Here is a 21630-nt window from a genome sequence, read left to right on the forward strand (position 1 = left end):
CATTGATTAAATTTATTTTTGGTGAGGACAATTTTTTTTGGAACACTGTAGGCATTTACTTCTTGTCCAGATAGGTATAATGGTAATCTCCAAAACAATTACATTAGAAGGTGTAGTGTTAATGTAAAGGTAAAATCATGTACTTGTGATAATATTAGAACTACATTAAAAATAAGCATTCAGATTTACGACATTTTACTCATCTGTCTAAGTACATAGTGACTTCATACCATAATTAAACCACATTTAAATTCACAAATACTCCATTTTGCATTATATACTAGTACAAGTGATAAACTGGTTTGCAGACAATAATATATTTGATCAAGCTTATGTTGATAATATCAAACAAATACACGATTCATGAAAATAGTGGTTTGTGGCAAGGAATATTGGCAACCAAAAGCCTTGTAAAATTTTTTCTTACAGGATAAAAAAAGGGTAGTATTTCAGAAGCAAAAGTACTAATAAAGTAAGGCTGACAATACTGTATATTCAGTTTCCCTGCAACTGTCACATTTTATGGATATTGTAAAGGGTAATACATGGCACTTTAAATTACATCAAGTTATTCCCCTTATCATATTTTGTGGTTTAAGAAAGTGGAAATTAAATACCCTGTTGCATTACATTTACATGTAATTGAGACCTTTGGCCTGAAAAAGTAAATTATAGTCTAAAAGGTCCTGGCTTTTTTGGTAGTAATTTTTTACCTCCTGATGAATAAGATTTTGATACTTCCCAGCATGTTTGACTACTGGTATATATATATGAAGGAATAAGGAAATAATAACTAATGTCTGATTCTCAGTAACATTTACCAGTAGCTCTAAAATCAGGGAACTATTTGTTTATATCAGATTTGGCTTCTATACAGGTAGCAATCATGCTGTGTTTTTGAATGATATACTTTATAGTGAGGATGATATGTTAAAAATGATAAAACCTCTAATTAGATGTACATGGTGTGGATTATGTCCTGTTTTCCACTGTCACTATTGTCAGTTGCAAAGCCCTCTTCCAATGTAAGGTAATGTTAATCATTAACAAAAATTCTTATACAGCTGCCTCTCTTATGGGTTTAATGAATAAACTTCACAAAGTTGATAAAAACATAGATAAAGAAGCTGGTTTGTTGTCTTTCTTGTCTTGTGCAAGCATTTTACTCAGTTGTTGGTGTCGATTTTTGCCTGCAAGTTTCTTGGCTAAATTTCCTGGTTTAGCAGGATTCACTTTGTTGAGGTTAGATGAGTTTTTATTTTGAGCATAAGGCACTGCTGTTTTATTCTGCACTTTGTTGTTGATCACAGGACTAACATCCGCTGTGTGACTCTCACTGAAATACATAAAATCTTCAAAGCATAAGTGAATCACAGTTTAAAAAATTCACACAGATGCTTGAAAAAATTAACATAGTGCCCTACAATACTCTATGGAAATGTAGCACAGTACACTACAATGCAATGCACTACCTACTAATGTACAGTGTATTCAAAGAGTTATAGAACTGTGGTATATATGTAACAGAACCACATATTGTAACTGCTTAGGTTTGAACCTCTGTCCTCTTGCTTACAAACCAAGCACTCTAGGAAGCCAGCTAAAGGGTTAACACACTAGCTAAAGCTACATGTAGCAGGAATACCAAATTACTAACACTACCACATTTTTTCCCTACTTAGAACGAGTTGACTATTGTAGAATGCCAGCACCTGTGGGGTGAATTAGTTCTGAAGACAATCTCTTCCATCTGCTATCTCAGTATTAACCTCAGCACCATGTACTGTACGTAAGCCAACTTTATTCGCCATGACTATATTTCTCAATTAACCAGAGGTAAACTGAATCCCGGGCAGCAACAAATTTTTGCAATCATGATATAGACTATCTGGGAAATAAAATACTAGAGGCGTGTAAGGACTTGTTCACAGCAAGAAATGTTTGCCTTGAGGAGGCTCTAGCAAACATTTTTTGCTTGTGAATAATAGTTAGTTTACGCATATTAGATGTACCTCTGACAGGGGATTGAACTAGGATGGCTAGTTTACAAATCCAACAATCTATAGATTGAGCTTAAAGGTTAACCAACAAGCAAGATCTACTCTAGATGAAATGCCACATTTCTAAAAACTACCACATTTTATGAAGAGGTACCAGGTATTTTTAAAAGAAAATGTAGAAAGCAATTACCTATAATCCATACAGTCTTGTGGTATCCGATTGTTAAGTTGTTTCTTTTTCAGTCTTTTCTTTTGTTTCTTTGTTAACTTTTTCTCCTCGATTTTAGTTGATTCTGTTTCTTCTGTTTTAAGAACTATTGAAAACAATAACAATATACTGTAGATAAACTGATGCTGCATTATCCATCTAATGTTTCACATGTCCAATTCATTTCTAAGTACAGTACACAATTTGAAACCTCATACTCAAACTCATATTCTCCAAACCTTAAACTCATGTGTTTGTTAAACACTAAGTACTATAATTACATTAGTATTATTATCGGTCTAACTTGTTTTCAATTTGACCTTGAACTTGATAAATTATCAAGGTCATTTAAGAAGACCTTGATAATCATCAGTCAACAACCTTTGACTCGACCTTTGAAATGAAGCTTTTCTATTGTTTGGTGGAATGTTAAGAACATGCTACATAAGTGATAACAAACAAAAATAAATATACCTCTTGGGCTTCTACTTCAGGACAATTTAGTCAAATACAAAAGAATAATTGGCCCACTGACTAGGAAACATAGCAAATGCATAAACCCTCTAAAACAACCTATGAATGCATTCGTTTTAACATCTGTAAAACTTAAATCTGTTATCTGCAATTTTTCCCAGCTCACATTTCAATGAAAGTAAGCATCAAAGTTTATCTTAAACAGATCTGGCATTTTTACTTTAAATAAATGATAAAATTCTACCCTACAGCAAAGCACTGATCAGCTAATTATTATGAGTTAGCAGTTGTGGACTTTGAAGATGAGTGTGACAGTATATACATGTACCTGGTTTTAAAGATTGAACTCTTTTGGTTTGTAATTCTCTTGTTTGTGCTGGAAACTTGCTTGTTTTGCTGCATTGCAAGCATGTTTTTATCTGAAATGCAAAAACATAGTACATATTGAAACATAGGGAAAACATACATTATACATGTATATAAGTCAGAAAAGACAGTCACCAAGACATGGGATCTACATTATTCATCTGACAATTATTGATATACATGTATACTGAATTTTCTAGCTTATACAAATGCTTTAAGTCCATTTGTCCTTATCTCAATAATGGAGGTTAAAGACATTTCTTTTGTCATGAAAGCAATTCTCTCCTCTGCTTGATACATTTTCTGTTTGTAAAGATTGCATTAATTTCAATCAAAGTCAGTTTCCTGGCACTGAGAATTATGAATTCACACTCTGTAACCCTTATCCTACCAATGCTATATACATGTTTAAGAATAGCTGAAATTTCTATTACTTCATTTATAATTTACACTGTAGCCTAGTTCACCTAGGTAATTCAGGCAGTCTAAATCAGATGTTGTTCATCTCTAAATAAATAAGCATTTACTATGGAAAGAATCAACTACACTGTATCAAAATTTTTAGAGAACTCTAATTGCAGAAAACACATTCATCAAAATATTAAATGAATATATGTCATTATCAGAAACAATTATGAACAGACATTAAGAAATCTCAATTCAGGTTGCAGACAACATACATACCAGCACATTTTTACTCCTGAGATATCTTTGCACTAAGTTTCTCTGATATTTGCTCAAGGCTTCTGGGTTTTCTTTATGTCTCTCCAACAGTTTTGACAGGTTTCTGTTCAAAGTTAACTTTGGTCTGATTCTTACCCTGCAAGTCTCAGGTGTAAAAATGTTACCACAATAACTGCAGTGTTTCAAAGACACTGTTACTTCTGTGAAAAAAAAATATAATTGAACATACAGATGATGAATAATTAAGATATAAAAAACCAATTTTTATAATTCAGTTAATTAGATAACAAAAAATACCTTTGTCAGTTTTGTTTCCACTTGAAGATAAACCTTTAAATCTAGAATAAGATTAAAATAATATGTGTTACTTAATTTACTGGGATCATTAAGTCTTCAAGTTTTATACAAATATTTTATTGGCACAAACACAATTACAATAATATATAGCTGTTGATTAATGCTGCCTTATTGAGCTATTATCAGATAAATATGATATGTGTTATTTCATTACCTCAAATATTTAGCTACTGCATCCCCCTCCTTGGGTAATAACTTCGCTAGAGCTCGGAGATGTGTTGTTTTGCTCATATTTCAGTATTTGCATGGCATGGAATTATCGAAAATGAAAGTAAGAATACAGTAATTCTACCTCTTTGAAGAGAAGAGTTCCACTAAGTCCAAACTATCAACAAGTTTGCAATGACCTGACGACAGGAAAGATTTACAGTTTTCTACAAGTTTAAAATGGCAACCATTGCTCAACAAGTGAATTACCTCCTGGCCTCTGGCCAGTATCACACCATACTGTCCATCATAAAGGGGTTTAGGAATGGAGCAGTGTATGTATGATTGTTGTTTTCGTTATGTCAATGTTCTTTTCTTTAATGGAGTGGGAAGCATTTATTGTACTTAGGCATAGCTATAAATATCAAAGACTATAGGCAATTTTTATGTTTAAGATTATCAGAATGATTGGATACCATGTGTCCATATCTTTACTAATTGAATAGATTTAGTCTTAGCGGAGTGAGGGTAATTTAGTTAATTCATATGTGTCGCAATGTGTACAGTAGATGTATAATTGGCTCAGTACTGACACACTTCTACTAGCACAAGCTAGTGGGCTAACCCTTTAGCTCGATCAGGTGGTAGAGGGTTGGTTTTTAAACTGAAGGGTGTTGGGTTTGAGCCTGGTTGTGCATGGTCTTCGCCTATTCTATTACAAGGGTGCCCAACAAGATAACCCATGTGGAGTGGAAAGATATGGAACGCCATGGCTGCCTTATGTTAGATGATTTTATTATATGCTGTGGGTCTATTATTATATGCTGTGGTTCTATAATTATATGCTGTGGGTCTATAATTATATGCTGTGGGTCTGTTATTATATGCTGTGGGTCTATTATTATATGCTGTGGTTCTATAATTATATGCTGTGGGTCTATTATTATATGCTGTGGTTTTATAATTATATGCTGTGGTTCTATAATTATATGCTGTGGTTCTATTATTATATGCTGTGGTTCTATAATTATATGCTGTGGGTCTATTATTATATGCTGTGGATCTATTATTATATGCTGTGGGTTCAATTATATGCTGTGGGTTCATAATTATATGCTGTGGGTTCATTATTATATGCTGTTGTTTCATTATTATATGCTGTGGGTTCATAATTATATGCTGTGGGTTCATTATTATATGCTGTGGGTTCATAATTATATGCTGTGGTTTCATTATTATATGCTGTGGTTTCATTATTATATGCTGTGGGTTCATTATTATATGCTGTGGGTTCATAATTATATGCTGTGGTTTCATTATTATATGCTGTGGTTTCATTATTATATGCTGTGGGTTCATTATTATATGCTGTGGGTTCATAATTATATGCTGTGGGTTCATAATTATATATGCTGTCGTTTATTCGAAACTAGCTATTCGAATTCGGATTTCTCGTTTTGGAGTTTACATTTACAAGCACTTTCAGCTGACACCAAGGACAATGGTCGTTTGACCTTGACTGAGACCCATATGCTAAAAATTGCTTTTCAGAACTTTGTTGTCGCCGGGCGCATAGTGTTTCACAAACACATCTTGTTTCAATTTATCAATATTATACTTTCAGACAAAGCAGAAAATCTGTTTGTGTTTTAAATCTTTTATACAATAAAAAATGATTAAAATACTGAGTATGCAAAATTGATTTCTTGTTTTATTTACTATTATCAACTATAATAATTTAAGCTTTACTATTAATCGTTGATGTTTTAAAAGATTCTTTAAAAGGAGTGTGCTATTAAAAATCAAGTACAAGCTTGAGAATCTATACTGTCATTTGAGAGTACGTTACTGAAAGTCCAAGTAGCTCAAAAAATTCTATGTCTCTGCATCTCTCTTAGCGCAGCCGTACGTGTTTGCTCACGAATTCTATCAGGACACATTTTTATGCGTCCGAATCGTATATTGTTTTTGTCCTGTTTGTCTGTCTGTTGTCAACTTTAACCTTCGCCATAACTTTTGAACCACAGGAGAAAGAGACTTCGTATTTAGTATGCATACTTCACTAATTAGGTGCTTTTAAATGACACCTAGGATAATGAGTTTGTGACCTTAACTGTGACCTATATGCTAAAAAATTGCTTTTTTGAAATTTGTTGCCGCCGGGCGCATAGTGTTTCACAAACGCATCTGATTTTAATTTGATAATTTGTTTGCCCCCCAAATGCACCGTTACTGTATTTCTTTTATGGATCCGCCATCATAAATTTATTAAGAGAGTGAGAAAATTCTGATCTTAAATTCATGTCATTTAATGAATTATGAGTATTTTTTCAAAAGGGAAAAAAGCCAAGTTAACCAAAATAAATACAAGATGTGTTTGTGAAAAACTATGTACCCCCAAATCTTCGATGACAGTGGCATAAAATACCGCAAAATTGAATCTGTGTTGGATTTCCGGGCATTGGGCGAGGCTGAATGCACATCTCTACTTCAGTTCCTCAGACAAATAAAAGATAGTGTTTTCAACATTGCGTACATGTATAGAAAAGGTAACGCACTATAAAAATGTGTCCTGATAGAATTCGTGAGCAAACACGTACGGCTGCGCTAAGAGAGATGCCGAGACATAGAATTTTTTGAGCTACTTGGACTTTCAGTAACGTACTCTCAAATGACAGTATAGATTCTCAAGCTTGTACTTGATTTTTAATAGCACACTCCCTTTAAAGAATCTTTTAAAACATCAACGATTAATAGTAAAGCTTAAATTATTATAGTTGATAATAGTAAATAAAACAAGAAATCAATTTTGCATACTCAGTATTTTAATCATTTTTTATTGTATAAAAGATTTAAAACACAAACAGATTTTCTGCTTTGTCTGAAAGTATAATATTGATAAATTGAAACAAGATGTGTTTGTGAAACACTATGCGCCCGGCGACAACAAAGTTCTGAAAAGCAATTTTTAGCATATGGGTCTCAGTCAAGGTCACACGACCATTGTCCTTGGTGTCAGCTGAAAGTGCTTGTAAATGTAAACTCCAAAACGAGAAATCCGAATTCGAATAGCTAGTTTCGAATAAACGACAGCATATATAATTATGAACCCACAGCATATAATTATGAACCCACAGCATATAATAATGAACCCACAGCATATAATTATGAACCCACAGCATATAATAATGAAACCACAGCATATAATAATGAAACCACAGCATATAATTATGAACCCACAGCATATAATTATGAAACCACAGCATATAATAATGAAACCACAGCATATAATTATGAACCCACAGCATATAATTGAACCCACAGCATATAATAATAGATCCACAGCATATAATAATAGACCCACAGCATATAATTATAGAACCACAGCATATAATAATAGAACCACAGCATATAATTATAAAACCACAGCATATAATAATAGACCCACAGCATATAATTATAGAACCACAGCATATAATAATAGACCCACAGCATATAATAATAGACCCACAGCATATAATTATAGACCCACAGTATATAATTATAGAACCACAGCATATAATAATAGACCCACAGCATATAATAAAATCATCTAACATAAGGCAGCCATGGCGTTCCATAGAAAGAAGTCTCATGTTAAAAGGAAAGGGGGAAGAGTGTGATAGTGTGTATATAATAGGCTCCAAACTGCCACACTCATACTAGCACTAGCACCTATAGCACTAGCAAGGGGGTTGATCCTTTAGCTTAGTCAGGCATTGGTTTCTAAATCTACAGGGCATGGGTTTGTGTTTACTTGCACGTGGGCATTAATTCCTCCTATTTTATTACAGATGTCATTTATTTTATTGAACATCTATTATTTTATTTAGTATAAATAATTAAATATATAATACTAGCTATGAACAAGTTTGGATTGGTACATGTATGTACCAGTATATAAAGGCACTGTTATAGTTTATTTTTTGATAATTTAATTGCTGTCATATTGGTTTCAGTACATATAGTGTTCCATTTCAATTTCTGCATTGGCATAATGAAGCAATCTGTAGAATATTATGACCAACAGCATGTTTAATAACGTTTTTTTTTTAAAGTAAGTTCATTTTCTTGGAGAAAGATTATATAATGATTACATAATCATGAGAGACTCAAGCTGGTTTTGCAGAGTTCTTTTTTTCAATATGGCATGTATGTTTGCTCTGACACTAGGCCAAGAAAAGGTCCTATAAAAAGATGCTTAAGCACAAATGGAGACTCCCAACAGACTTGTTGGATCTGATCATAAGTCAAAGGTTTTTATTCAGTTGATAAGAAATATGTCATTTTATCAATTCATTCCTACCAAATGAGATACTGTCATTGAGACAGATTGAATGGACATCAATTTACATGAATTTGAAAGGTTTGAAGTCAAAAGATTTAGTAGCAAATGTACTAAGTTAAACATTTCAGGGAGTCGAGGTGTTTTGAAGAAGAGTGGGGTGGGAGGGGGGGATGAGTGTCATGTCATAACTGTCAAACTGTATACATGTATTAATCTCTAAACAGTTTCCAATGCATGTAGTTGCTTTATTTTGTTAATTAATTCATAACAATCTAATGAATGTGATTTTTTTTTTCAAGTAAATTGAGACTTGTGTAATCAATTTGACTTCAGTTGATAGTGTATGCAGTTGCTTTAAGTATGTGTACCATGAAAACCTGCATGTATGCAGTCATTAGCTGTTGATATATTACTGCATCAAACATGTTGCTCTGATCATGGCCAGTAACTTTTTCACTACTGTTGATGCAATATTCCTATCAGAGTTATTTGCCTTTTCAGCATTGATTCATGAATTTTGGTATACTTTTTAGATTTTAAAAGGTAGCCAATAAACTATGATATTTTCACACTAAAATACTCCTTCAGATGGATTTTTACAGCTAGTGCAAGCCAAGCAGCTATGTTAGATTACATGCACAAATGAATTTTGTGTTAGTTAAAAGTTTTGAAAACCACTGCAGGAAATGGCCATTAAGGTACCACTTATGGTGAAAAGAAATTGAGATATTTATATATGGTAATACAGACAATCAAAAAACATTAATGTCTAGTTGTTCACAAAGTTCATGAGAGCAATTATTGAATGTTTGTTGCGAGTTATACCTGTACACATGTTCATGTATAATATTTTCATTTTGAAAGTAAATTTATGTATAGACATGAGAGAAATTTTTAAATATTATTTTCTGGTTTAGGATAAAAATATTGCAATGTTACATGGGTTTAAACTTAGAATTCACATGCAGTCTAGATATAGGCATTGACTTGTCCCAGACTGCACACAAAAAAATCATTTGTCTACTGTCTATATATGTATAACTCAGTCAAATATCCAATCTCATACAATGAATTAACCAATCTTGGTATCATTGAGTTTTAAACTTCTTAATTATTTGTGATTGTAGATATGGTGCTAAAATCCGGTTTCCCCATGCTCTGGTGATGACTTTCCTTTTCAAGAGAGGAAGGTAAGGAGTTCTGCTGCTTGACATCATAATGTTACTTGACCATGAACTGAGTATTAATCTCATACCATGTTAGCTATGGTCTCCCTATTTCCTCTGGCAAGATTAATCACCTTCATTAGGCTTAAAGAGAAGAACTGTTTCTGATTTTCCAACAAGGTAAACATTGGGAATGCCTTGTTAACTTTTATTGTATATTGTAAGAGTAATGTCATCTAAGTGTGCAAAGGTTTTCACTAATTAAGTCTCTTTCACGATGTTAAGAACCTGAATTGTTATGTAATGATTGGAGAATTTTCAATAATGTTTCAAATCAAGGGAAATATTTATAGGAAAGACTAATTAAGGTCTCAGAATTTTTTTTCTTCTATTTTCATTTTGCTGATCACTGCTTTAAGGACAAGATCTAGTAAATGAAAGGAGCCTACAGGTTAATGAAGTTTGAAATAGTTCAAGTACAAATTCTTTAAATGATGTTTGGTAACAGTAGCTCAGTTAAAAAGGTTTACCCTGGCTTAAACTTTGTGTACCAGTAAATGCAATGAAATAATACTGTTAATGGTGGATATATATTATCATCAATAGTTTAAATTAATAGAAATATAATATATAATATAATATAAATAGAAAAAAAAATCAATTTTCAAATTTTAATACATACTTTTCAAATATTAGATTTAGTATCAAAATAAAATTTTAACAAAGTAGCTGACTCTCTATTAGCTTATCGGAGTCACAATCATTGGGTATACTCTTATTGAAGGAAGGCTGGCATCTGTAGTGTTTGGTCACAGGATCACTTATCAAAATTTTAGTCTCTACACAATGATTAATAGTGAATAAGAAAATCTTTGAGGTTCTTTTTCCAATGAAGAAGCTAGGGCTGCACTCTTTTGAAAGGGGGATAAATTCCTTGATTAGAGAGAAGAATGTAACTGGTACTGTGATACATGAAGGGTATTAATTCTAATATTAGTACATAATATCAATTCTAGTAAGCACAGTCTTTTAAAAAATAAATGTAAAAATTAAGTTTGGATTAAATGTGTACTTGATCTGCTACTTTCATTAAAATTGACCAAGTTGTCTCTGAGAAATCGCTGGCACAAAATTTGTAAGAAAAATAATAAGAATAGGGAAAAAGAAACAAAAAAAATCCAAGAAGGTCTTCAGTTGGAAACTAAAAATGTAACTACATGTATGTTTTTCAAAATTTACTGTATATAAATATTGTGATATATAAAACATAATGATGTTAGTTAATTCACATGATAAAAATGCATCTCTGTCTTTTTCACAGCATAAAGGAGATGGCCAAAGGGATCCTGGAAGCCACATTCACACATTCCAAGAACCTGGCTTGTTTTGTGTTTGTGTACAAAACCCTGACCAATCTCATGGCCTGGTTCGAGACGCACGAGAAACAGTACCAGTCATTTATCGCTGCATTCATTGGAGGTTACTTTGTATTTGGAAAATACAATAAAGTTAATGAGCAGGTATGTAAAAAAATGCATATGAAATTAAAAGATATTTATCTCCCTTGAAATGCTCTTTGTATTTTCAGAAACAGATACATTTTACAAATGATAAGATTATTTCCTTTATTGTCAACCGACAAATAAGGTGAAACAATTTTATTACGTACTGTACAGTTTCTATAATGAAGAACTTCAGGTCCCAATTGATAATCATTACAAATTCATGAAAAAACCTGCGTGGTTACTATTAATATGATTTCACGTAATAAAGCTTTATTATGAGTGTTGACTTTAATATATAAAATTTTGAACTGCTCTTTTGTCCAGATCAACCTGTACTTGCTGTCTAGAATTCTGTATGGACTGGCTAAATTAGCCGTAAAACGTGGCTACGTTCCAGCTCCAAAAGGGGAGGTGTTCCCGTGGTTTGCTGCCATTGTGTGGGGGATCGTGTTGTGGCTCTTTGAGTATGAACAAGACACTCTCCAGCCATCGTTAAAATCATCCATGACCTATCTTTATCATGATAGCAACAGATGGAATAATTTTAAAAATTTTCTAATTTATAATAAATGATAGCTTTATATACAGGGACTATATTACTGTACATGTGTAATTAATAAGATATTGATTAAAATCAAGTTTAGTATGATTTTAAAGATGACGGCAGGTGACGTTTTTATTCTGAGAATTTTGTGTCCAATAACTTTTGACTGTAATTTTTGTTGCAATATGTGAAGTCAGTATTTGTTCAATGTTTACATGTACTGTAATAGTGATCAAGCATTTGGAAATCTTTACAAATCCGTAATCAGTACCAGAACCAATTGGTCATGTTTACACTACCATATCTAATTATGTTCATTACATTATGTATATTATATGCTCATTACCATATGTATTGAAAATAAACGTTTAATATTGTTATATGGTAAATTAAAGATATTTAATGAAATAATAATTTACTTTTTGCACTTTTGCATTTGTAACTACATATACATGTATAATACAAGTTCTTAAATTACGCCTTTTTAAGCTTACCTGAGCTAAAGCTTTATTTAGAATTAGGAAGTCATTTTTTGGTGCTCTGTTTATACCATCAGATCAGAAAGGGCCTCAATGGTGTGGGTGTATGTAAAATTATTTTTCCTTTAACACCCTTGTGAATGTTATTGTCATTTAAATTTAGACCTCTTGGTTTTATTTGACCCTTTCAGTTTCGCAGTAAAAATCGTGCCTCGTTTTATATAGTCTATTTCCAAGAATCTAGTTACTTGTAGTCAAATATAAAATCTAAACGTTTATTGAATTTAAACTTTATCCCCAGTAATTGGTGGATAAAATGAGTTCTAGAAATAAATGTGACAATAGTAAATATAGGTTTTTCTGCTCTTGCAACAATTAACATGCTTAAAAGCGATCCCTTCCTAAGGATTGATTTTCGATCCGCGCCTGACCTAGTAATAGCATCAATATAGAACAGACTATACTATTTTATGCAGAATGTTCCTTGAAATTGGCTCGATATACTAAGTTTTTATTCAAAACAGACACCCATTCATTTTTTAAAAAGCATGGTAATGCACACCAAAAGCATCAAACATGGCTATGATTTTATAAGGCACCCCAATGATTATATTTTCAACCAAGTGTAGAGTGGTTGAACATGAACGATAACTCTGTTCTGAATATCATTGTTTAGTTTAATAATCGCTAGATGATGAAATAAGACATAAATCTTAATAGATTTTCATGTTTTAACATAACTCAAAGAAGGATATGATATGAAGAACGACCAGTACTTACGTAATTTTAGAATATTATCCGAACACTTATACTTCCGCTCGAAATTTCACAGGAACTGAACAAATCTCAGGGAAGTCTCGTGAACTTTCATTCGAGCACCTCTGGATTTATAACATACTTTGCAACGATAAAGAAAACATTCCGAACACATTCGCAGGGGTGTGTAAGGTACCTTGGCTCACTACACCTACTCTTATACCTTTTAAGACACTACGTCACAAGATGGCGATTTAAATGTTTTGTTAAACTGTTTATATCGTTCGTTTAGGTTGTATATCGTCGTAGCTCAGTGGTTAAAATATTAAGCTTCAGAACCACAGATCATGAGTTCGAATCCGCATGGAGCTTTTGTTCATGTTAACAGAATTAAATTTTTGAAATTGTAATTTTTCATCCAAAACTGCATATTTTTTTGCCTATTAGACTTAAATACTTCTTATCCATTATGATATCTGTCATGATCAAGTAATTTTCTGCTGATTTGAGAAAATAATTCACCGTGTAGTGAGCAACCTTAAGGTCAAAGATGGGCAAAGCTGGCTGTGGTAAATTGAAAATGGGAAGGGAAATAAAAAATTAATTCCTCCTAAGAGAATGATTTAGCAATAATTTACACAGAAGCAGTTAGAACAGATAATTTTATAATTTTGTGATTATTAAAATTAAATAAAATTAATTAAAATTATTCCTGGAGGTAAAAGTGATAACAATTGAGTGGTAGAAAATTTTAATTAAAAAAATGGGGCAATGAATGGGAGAAACTTTAATATTAAAATCATACCATTTGTAACCATTGTAGTTATGAAAAAGATACCGCTGGAGGGGTCGAATTTTATTACGTACAATAAAGCTAGCTACATGTAGCTTATAAAGATTAGAGTAGGATGGTGTTGCTGAGGTGAGCAATGTGGTCTATAGGTCTCTTAGTACAAACGCCATATCTTTATATTTTTGGTAATTCTTATGAGTTACTGTATGCAGGGAAATAATCGCCCTCGTTTTATTTTCGCTCCTTTCACTCTCGTTTTCAAAGGGCTAATTTAAGACTGGGCGAATTCCAATGTCTTAAATTATAACTATTTTAACACAGCTTATCTTGGCAACTTCAAGACTGGGCGATGTCGTTTGCAAATGTAGAGGGTCGAAAATAATATGAGGCGAAAATAACCTTGTATACAATATACGTTCTCAGAAATATGATATAGTAATTTTCAGGATATTTTTATTAAAAATTTCAATATTCTTTATTAGATAGAGTCTACATAAGAATCAGCCACTAAAATGACAAAAGTTCAGAATTGTACATGATTATTGTGAGCGAGGATGTTTCTATAGGTTAAACATTTTGCGGTGTTTTCGTAGTAGTGCTTTCGCTTGGGGTTATTTTGCAAAATCACAGAAAAGTGGAAATTTGTCACTCATATAAGATCTATGGTTTATTTGATTGCCTCTATTCTCTGACGACTGACTCTATTTGCAAGCGGTCATAGCTGCAGGTCTGTAGCTCCCGGTCTGAAAAAATTTGGATGGACGACCAAGTCGTCCATCCGAATTTTTTTCAGACCGGGGGCTACAGCTGCAGCTAAAGCGGTCATAAATTTGTGAAATTTTGGTTATCGTTAACTTATCAATGCGCCAACATTGTCCAATACGCATTTACAGAATGCATTTGGCAAAAGACGTCCGTCTTGGACGATATTGGTCAACACTGGACACTAGGAAGGGAATTCAAAAAAGTATTGAAATGACAATTTTCTAAATATGTTTCAGTGCCTATATTGTATTGAGATCAATCAAAAGTACGGCGAAAGTGTATTAACCCGTATGATTTATCACTTTTATTAAGTTATCTTTTTTGCAGTATTTGTTGTGATTTTCATTAGTCTACAAGCACACATTTAGTCACCTCTTGGTAGTTGATTTTTAAGGCCTCGAGGTGGCCAACCTGTGATTGATCCAGCAGCACGTGTACCCTACAGTAAACAAGGCTACGGATAATCAGCTATTTATATGCATTCATTCCACTTTTTTGTTAACATCAGAGAAAATGTTTGATTTGATAGAAAAGCATCTGTGTTAATAGACAATGAGTATTTCTGATATTATTTCTGGAATGTAATTTATCAGCTCCGTTTTAATGCTTTATGCATGCAAGTTAAATAAACTAGTCTCATCTTTGTATATCCAGTGTTTCACTCAGTATTTTCTAGATTTTTGATTTTACTCTTAATATGTTGACATATATTGTAATACATATTTTAGTGATTACGAAATGCCACTGAAAATTTTGGTGAAAATTAATCAATAGAACAGATGAAGGAAAAAAAAGCAACAAATATATAGTACTTTTTATAATTTTTAAAATCATTAATTACATATTACATAATGATTTAAAATACTGCATACTGATACAATCTCAGTTTGGTATAAGATTAAACCCTGATCTTGCTACATAATTGACAGGATGGGACTTACTGGTGATTATAAAAGTGTGTATTTTCTTCGAAGGTACACTATGTTCAATTCATAAACATGAAGCTAGGTGCACTCCCAGATACAGGAACTGGATTTCTTCAACTGTCATCAACAGTAAATTTATACGTCTGTCTGGTTTCGTTGATCAATTCAATCTCTCACCGGATTTTTGTTTACTCTGACCGTGAATATTTGCCTTGCTGTAAAAAAATGATGTAGTCCTACGTCCTACTCATCCTCAGGTTCGGGCTCCTCTGGTTCAGGTTCGGGCTCCTCAGGTTCAGGTTCAGGCTCCTCTGGTTCAGGTTCAGGTTCTTCTGGTTCAGGCTCCTCTGGTTCAGGTTCAGGCTCCTCTGGTTCAGGCTCTGGCTCCTCTGGCTCAGGCTCCTCTGGTTCAGGCTCTGGCTCTTCTGGTTCAGGCTCTGGCTCCTCTGGCTCAGGTTCGGGCTCCTCTGGTTCAGGCTCTGGCTCCTCTGGCTCAGGTTCAGGCTCCTCTGGTTCAGGCTCTGGCTCTTCTGGTTCAGGCTCTGGCTCAGGCTCTTCAGGTTCAGGTTCTTCTGGTCCAGGGTCGGGAACATCATGTTCCGGTTCCTCTTGCTCTTCTGGTTCAGACTCGTGCGATTTTGAAGACTCGCTATCGGAGGAAGATGAGGATGAGGATGAAGATGAAGATTCTTTTTCATCCGTTTTTTCGTTTGTTTCATCTTTGTGAAGTTCCTCTCCAAGTTCATCGTTGGTACGTTCATCTCTTTTTTCCGTGTTCTCTTCGTCGTGTTCACAGGCTGATCCGTTCGACTTTACGGACCCCACTTCAGCCTCATCTTCCTTCTTGATTTCGACTTCAACATTTTTGGTTTGATTTTCTGTGTCTTTCTCGCTAAGGTTAACTGATTCTACTTCAACCGTGAAAGCGCCAGCCTCTCTGTCTTCTTTTTCGTGGTCACTATCAGAATCAGATGTGCTAGCCCAACTACTAATGATAGAGGAGATAATACTTCCAGTGCTTTTCGTGCGATGAATCTTTTTATGAACTTTCTTTTTCTTCTTTTCCTTTTTCACCTTCTCCTCTTTTTTCACCGTGTTTAAAGCTACGCTATTTGTGTCTGTAATATGAAAAAAACAACATACATGATTTATTTAAATACAACGACCCGGAATAGAGAGACAGAACTCACCGAATTTGAAAAGTTAAAAGGATAATTTCTTTCAAATTTTGCCTACCAAGCCTAAATGCAAGGTATATTGAAAAGTATATTTCAGTCTAATTCCATATAAATGAGTATACGAAGGGTCGCATCGTTAAACTTTAATGCCGTCCCCTTCTCAGCTAAGTCCGATAACTCTTAAATCCGGGACATTTTTTTTGTAACAGAAATTCGTTATTTTATTTTGTAGCAGTACTATAGTTTTTTCTATTATGAGTTGATCAGCCATTTAACAATGACATAAAGGCTTTAACTGTGTAAAATATCCGGAAAATTTATCGGGCTGAGAATTGGATAACCTTAAACTTCAAAAACTATATACATGTATGTGTACATTAACAGTCGTTAGAGGAAGAATTAAGCCCTACAGTGTACGTCGTTGTCTTGGGGGACATCTACACACAGAATTACGGCGAGGATGACCAGCGCTGCCCCCATCAGGCCAAATACAGCATAAACTGAGTGGAACTCCTCTGTGTGTTCTGCATGCTGGAGAGCTCGACCCGAGGTACCTGAAAAAAAAACCCCAAAAGTTAACAGAAAATGCAGTCAAGTTTTCGCAATCTTTTTCATTGACATTTCGACAGGAATATACAAAAAAACTTTAGCAAAGAAAGTTGGCTATGGCTAACTCATTTGACCTTTTTGAAGGACCTTATTGGAAATATACTGGTTAGGGAAATATAACTTGTTGAAATCCAGAGAAGGTTTCCAATAAATTACAAAGTGTTAGAGTTTTGCGGCTGCTTGGTAACTGAAAGGTTTCGACAACACGAAAACCATTAATTTGAAAACAAATGCTTTTCATGGAACATAAATTGATGTGTTCGTTTTTGTATGAGAGATTTAGGAGTAAATCTCTGAATAGAAACGCCAAGTAATGTGTACATCACTCCCAGGAAGAGTCAGTTTGATTTTACAGATACAGACATTTTGTTGGAATTTTGACGAATATCTGACGCTCAATTCTTGAGTTTTTAAAGATTTGATGTATGCATTTTTGTCTGTTCTAAATTTTTGTAAACGTTGAATCTAAGAAAAGAAATACGCCCTGATAGAAATGCAAAATTCTTATGCAAAACCATCCTTTTCTACATAGACAATAGTACCGGTAAAGGTAGATTATTTGAAATATGATTTTATTTTAGTCTATGTACCAGAGCAACCCTTCATTACTCTATGTCACTGCTGTAAGATAGACTGAATATAAAATTTATGTTTCTTTATTTATAAAAAATTATGAACTGTAAAATTATTAATCTACAGTCGTTGTCAGAGAAACTAGGAATTATAGGATAAAATCGACATTTCATCGTATACCTCAAGATTTCTGACAATTGAACATTTCATCAGACAGTTACATGTATATTGTGATAATCTGTGTTCAGTTTGTGACTTTATCTTCATTCCCATATATCTCCCCATCTATTCTAACACACATATTTTAGTCTTAATTTATCGGTAGCTTTCCAAGCAAAATTATTTTTACTCAGGGGCATAAGAGTCGTTAAACGAATAAAGAAACCCGTGGTTGTATTTTTTGGGTCAGATGGCTCGGAGATTGACATTTAAATGTTTTGTTTTTTCATTTGATGGTTTTTAATTACTTGACAATTGACAGTTTCTTTTACGCCATTAAAACCGGACCAAATGAAAGAAAACACCGTTCAGGTTGGTAGATACATGTGCATTTGTTATATACAAGTATAATGCTCATCTAAAATATTTTTATTTCACCAACAGAATTAATCAACAACGCCCTCCATCCCATTTTTCTGATCAGTTATTTTTTTTTTAATAAATTATTTCTTATTATTAATACTATGATTGAATTTAATTGTTCGAACTAAGGGCTAATTATTTGAACCACAAGCGAGTCCTTCACTGTGTGGGGCAGGTGTTATTGTCAATAATGAAAAGTTTATTACATTCAACCCCTCATGGTCTCACAGAGCATGTCTGTATTTTCCGCAGTTTTCATCATCAACACGTTTTGATTTTTTGATAACAAAGAAAACACAGACACTATATTATTTTTTATTTTAAATTCCCATTTTTCTGATCACCACGCGGAAACTTTGATCTTCGACTGCGTCCTTCTTTACCAACTCAAATGTCAAAAAAAAAACCCAACTTTTGAGTATTGCAAATTAGGGCAAGTCTAGAGGTGTGTCCACCTACAAATACAGCACGTTGCTTGTACACATTTGCTTACATACATGTAGTTTTTTCGAATAATATTTAAAGTTTAATATTTAAAGTTGGAAAAAGAATTTTTTTTAGTGAAAGAAAGCATAGAATGATAATTTTATTTAACCTCTATTTCAAAGTTGTTTTCCATTCCCATCAATGTCGTTGTGAAACAAATCTTACATTGGAAGAAAATTTCATGTGAACAAAAAATAAGAACGATAGAACTGTGTATGAGTATCAAAAACTGAAATATTTAATCACGATCAAAGATTTGAAAATATTTTGCATACTTTTTTTTATCTCGAGATACAACTTTCCAAATGACAAACTTGACCTCCATTGCCTTAAATTACGACATCTTATCTCCGTTTATTTATTTCGGACTCGAGAGTATATAAAAAAAAACCTCTTTTTAAACTCCTCCTCATTTGGTCACGTGTTTCTCTTCTTTTTTTTGGGGGGGGGGGGGGTTACAACAATATGGAGAAGACAGATTGAGGTATTCATTACAATGAACTACAAGGATATTTATTAAATCAGATAAAAATATCAATAAGATTTAAAAAATACAATATAGACCAAAGTTTATAAGAGAGAGACACACGTGTATTCTTGTTGTAGTTAGCAACTTCTCGCGCTCAATTGATGTTATTTACGCTATGTCTCGTTTCAAGTACAAAAGAAATATAATTCCCATTTTAATATGTTGGTGAACAACTGTGGGATTAGGCGTTTATGGGAGTCTACGACTTACATTATGTGAGTTATAACGTTGAAATACTAGATAGATTTCCTACATGATTCAAATGTGCGGATTTCCGTTGTTTTCCAGGTGCATGTACATGTAATACAAATTTCCGGTCTTTCCTGGTCTCTGTACATGTAATCAGTCTGATGATAATTACGTGCACGAAAAATCTACTTCATATCCAATTATGCGCAAGGTAACTTTTTAGAAGTACAAATAAACAGATGATCAAACCACTCTATCAATTTGTTTATACATGTTGTTAAAAGTTGTCTATACAAGTTCATTATGTAATCATTTTTTGAATAATAGGATAATATTTAAGGAAAGGATATATGTCGATGATGTTCACGATACACATGTACTTATGAAGATAAAACCGGGATTAATTATTCAATAGATCACAATATATCTTATTTACACACAAGGCTTTTACTCCAACACTAAATATTCTTTTCAATTTTGAACAATCGTCAGCATACAGGGGCTAAGCCCGTTTCTATACCAAGCTCTGCATTCCGATAAATAAATTCCACAAAGGGTGAAATTAATATTTTAACCTGTACATTTTTGACAGAGCGCGACCCCCCTCCCCTTCAATGTTAAATCTATTATCATATATGAAAGACATGAATGAGTTACTCTTGGGGTCGAGATGGGCTTGATATTTATGAACCGTCTAGCGAAGTTTCTATAGATGGGGTGTAAGTAAGTTAAACACTGGACAATGCAAAACTATTTTAAATATTTATGTGCCCCATCCACACAGATCAACATCTAACTGTAAATCAGCTCTTTTATACCTGTGTTCATGCATGGTCACACAGGTACGTATATCTGTATACATAGCAAATAACAAATAAAACTCATTGGACATGTTCATGTATGCATACATTCTCAATGGGGCTGAGCGGAGAACGACACTGATTTTTAGATAAGTACTATCAAACCCAGCATTCAACCCCGCCTTCTAAACCGCCCCAGAAAATACCTACACAGGTGTAAGAACACAAAGTAGTCCGATACATCATTTTGACACCCATTGATGCTATATTCTCGAGCTGATATGATAATACTCGAGGCATAAAACATCAATCAAAAAACCTTACATGTTAAATTTTTTTACGCATCAAACAGATGTCTTTGAAATGAATGAACGAAGACCATAAGTTTACCTTGAACCAGAACGCAGACGATAAGAGACACAAGAAGTTCCTCCATTCTGTACATGTGTTCGTTGTTGTGTTAGTAAACACACCTCCGACCCGGATCAACGCTTCACCGGCTTCCCATGGCTAGAGGGAATCACCTACATTCTCATGTCAAGCATGGTAATTTCATCTTTTGTTACTCGTCTTTTTTTATTATCATTATTGAGGTCAGGTTTAACGTAGTTGAAAATACCTTACATGATTTTATCTCAGAGAAAAAGGTTTATTTAAGGTTAAGGCTTTGTTTTCTCAGCCAGTTGTACAATTGACATATTCATGGATTTTTTATAATATAAAAATTTCGTATTACATGTACACCCCTCCCCGGCGAGATCTGTTAGAATTTATATTATATGAAAGTGTTATAAAGAAGTTACGGATTTAATCACACCTGGATGCTTTGGAAATGAGAGTAATTATTACGATGGATAAAAATTTCATCAATTTTAACGTTGGTAAACTATGAAGTTTATTATCAGATAGAAAGAATAAATGAGGAATGAACAAAAAATGAATGACTTGTGTGAACAGAGTAAGTGCAAATGCACTTGAGGCATGAAACCCCCTCTTTCATTCTGTTTTTGATTTTAAAAACAATAGCTGATGGCGGACACACACCATTTCTAATTTGCTAGTATATTACAGTGTATATTTTATCAATCCACTGACTATTTCATAAAAAATAGCAATTTTCGACTAACCCCTATAAAAATGAAAAGTTTGCGTCATTCGGAAACTGCGAATTAAATAAATAAATAAAT

General features: G+C 33.4%; 3 protein-coding genes across 4 annotated transcripts; 1 reads left to right on the plus strand and 2 right to left on the minus strand.

Annotated features, from left to right (window-relative positions):
* Nucleotide 1: 1 nt before the first annotated feature.
* LOC128161858 (UPF0711 protein C18orf21 homolog) lies at nt 2-4435 on the minus strand. Of its 2 annotated transcripts, none has more exons than XM_052825235.1 (6): nt 4244-4435; nt 4030-4070; nt 3733-3932; nt 3011-3101; nt 2191-2314; nt 2-1336 (listed from the first exon to the last, which is right to left on the minus strand). In XM_052825235.1, exons 1-6 carry the CDS (start codon nt 4318-4320, stop codon nt 1096-1098), a joined length of 774 nt encoding a protein of 257 aa, XP_052681195.1. In that variant the 5' UTR covers nt 4321-4435; the 3' UTR covers nt 2-1095. The 2 variants fall into 2 exon arrangements, with proteins under 2 accessions (XP_052681195.1, XP_052681186.1); XM_052825226.1 differs by having other exon boundaries at nt 3-1336; nt 2191-2317; nt 4244-4433.
* On the plus strand, nt 4385-12158 carry LOC128162610 (peroxisomal membrane protein 4-like). Its single transcript, XM_052825878.1, has 4 exons — nt 4385-4571; nt 9691-9753; nt 11051-11249; nt 11559-12158. The coding sequence occupies exons 1-4, from the start codon at nt 4477-4479 to the stop codon at nt 11805-11807; spliced, it is 606 nt and encodes a 201-aa protein (XP_052681838.1). The 5' UTR covers nt 4385-4476; the 3' UTR covers nt 11808-12158.
* A 3215-nt stretch (nt 12159-15373) lies between these two features.
* Nucleotides 15374-20964, minus strand: LOC128161445 (protein TsetseEP-like). The gene is made up of 3 exons (XM_052824760.1): nt 20834-20964; nt 17086-17229; nt 15374-16615 (listed from the first exon to the last, which is right to left on the minus strand). Exons 1-3 carry the CDS (start codon nt 20886-20888, stop codon nt 15741-15743), a joined length of 1074 nt encoding a protein of 357 aa, XP_052680720.1. The 5' UTR covers nt 20889-20964; the 3' UTR covers nt 15374-15740.
* Between the last annotated feature and the right edge of the window lie 666 nt (nt 20965-21630).

Source organism: Crassostrea angulata, chromosome 1 (assembly GCF_025612915.1).
Source record: "Crassostrea angulata isolate pt1a10 chromosome 1, ASM2561291v2, whole genome shotgun sequence".
Lineage (NCBI taxonomy): Eukaryota > Metazoa > Mollusca > Bivalvia > Ostreida > Ostreidae > Magallana > Magallana angulata.

Excerpts from the sequence above, each read along its gene's own strand:
- LOC128161858 (XM_052825226.1), bottom strand. The coding sequence starts at position 4,320 with ATGAGCAAAACAACACATCTCCGAGCTCTAGCGAAGTTATTACCCAAG. Across the intron at positions 3,933-4,029 it reads TGGAAACAAAACTGACAAAG|AAGTAACAGTGTCTTTGAAA; the intron begins GTATTTTTTGTT and ends TTTTTTTCACAG. Across the intron at positions 1,337-2,190 it reads CAAGACTGTATGGATTATAG|TGAGAGTCACACAGCGGATG; the intron begins GTAATTGCTTTC and ends TATGTATTTCAG.
- LOC128161445 (XM_052824760.1), bottom strand. The coding sequence starts at position 20,888 with ATGTACAGAATGGAGGAACTTCTTGTGTCTCTTATCGTCTGCGTTCTG. Across the intron at positions 17,230-20,833 it reads CGTCTGCGTTCTGGTTCAAG|GTACCTCGGGTCGAGCTCTC; the intron begins GTAAACTTATGG and ends TTTTTTTTTCAG. Across the intron at positions 16,616-17,085 it reads CCAAGACAACGACGTACACT|ACACAAATAGCGTAGCTTTA; the intron begins GTAGGGCTTAAT and ends TTCATATTACAG.
- LOC128162610 (XM_052825878.1), top strand. The coding sequence starts at position 4,477 with ATGGCAACCATTGCTCAACAAGTGAATTACCTCCTGGCCTCTGGCCAG. Across the intron at positions 4,572-9,690 it reads GGGTTTAGGAATGGAGCAGT|ATATGGTGCTAAAATCCGGT; the intron begins GTATGTATGATT and ends TTGTGATTGTAG. Across the intron at positions 9,754-11,050 it reads TTCCTTTTCAAGAGAGGAAG|CATAAAGGAGATGGCCAAAG; the intron begins GTAAGGAGTTCT and ends TCTTTTTCACAG.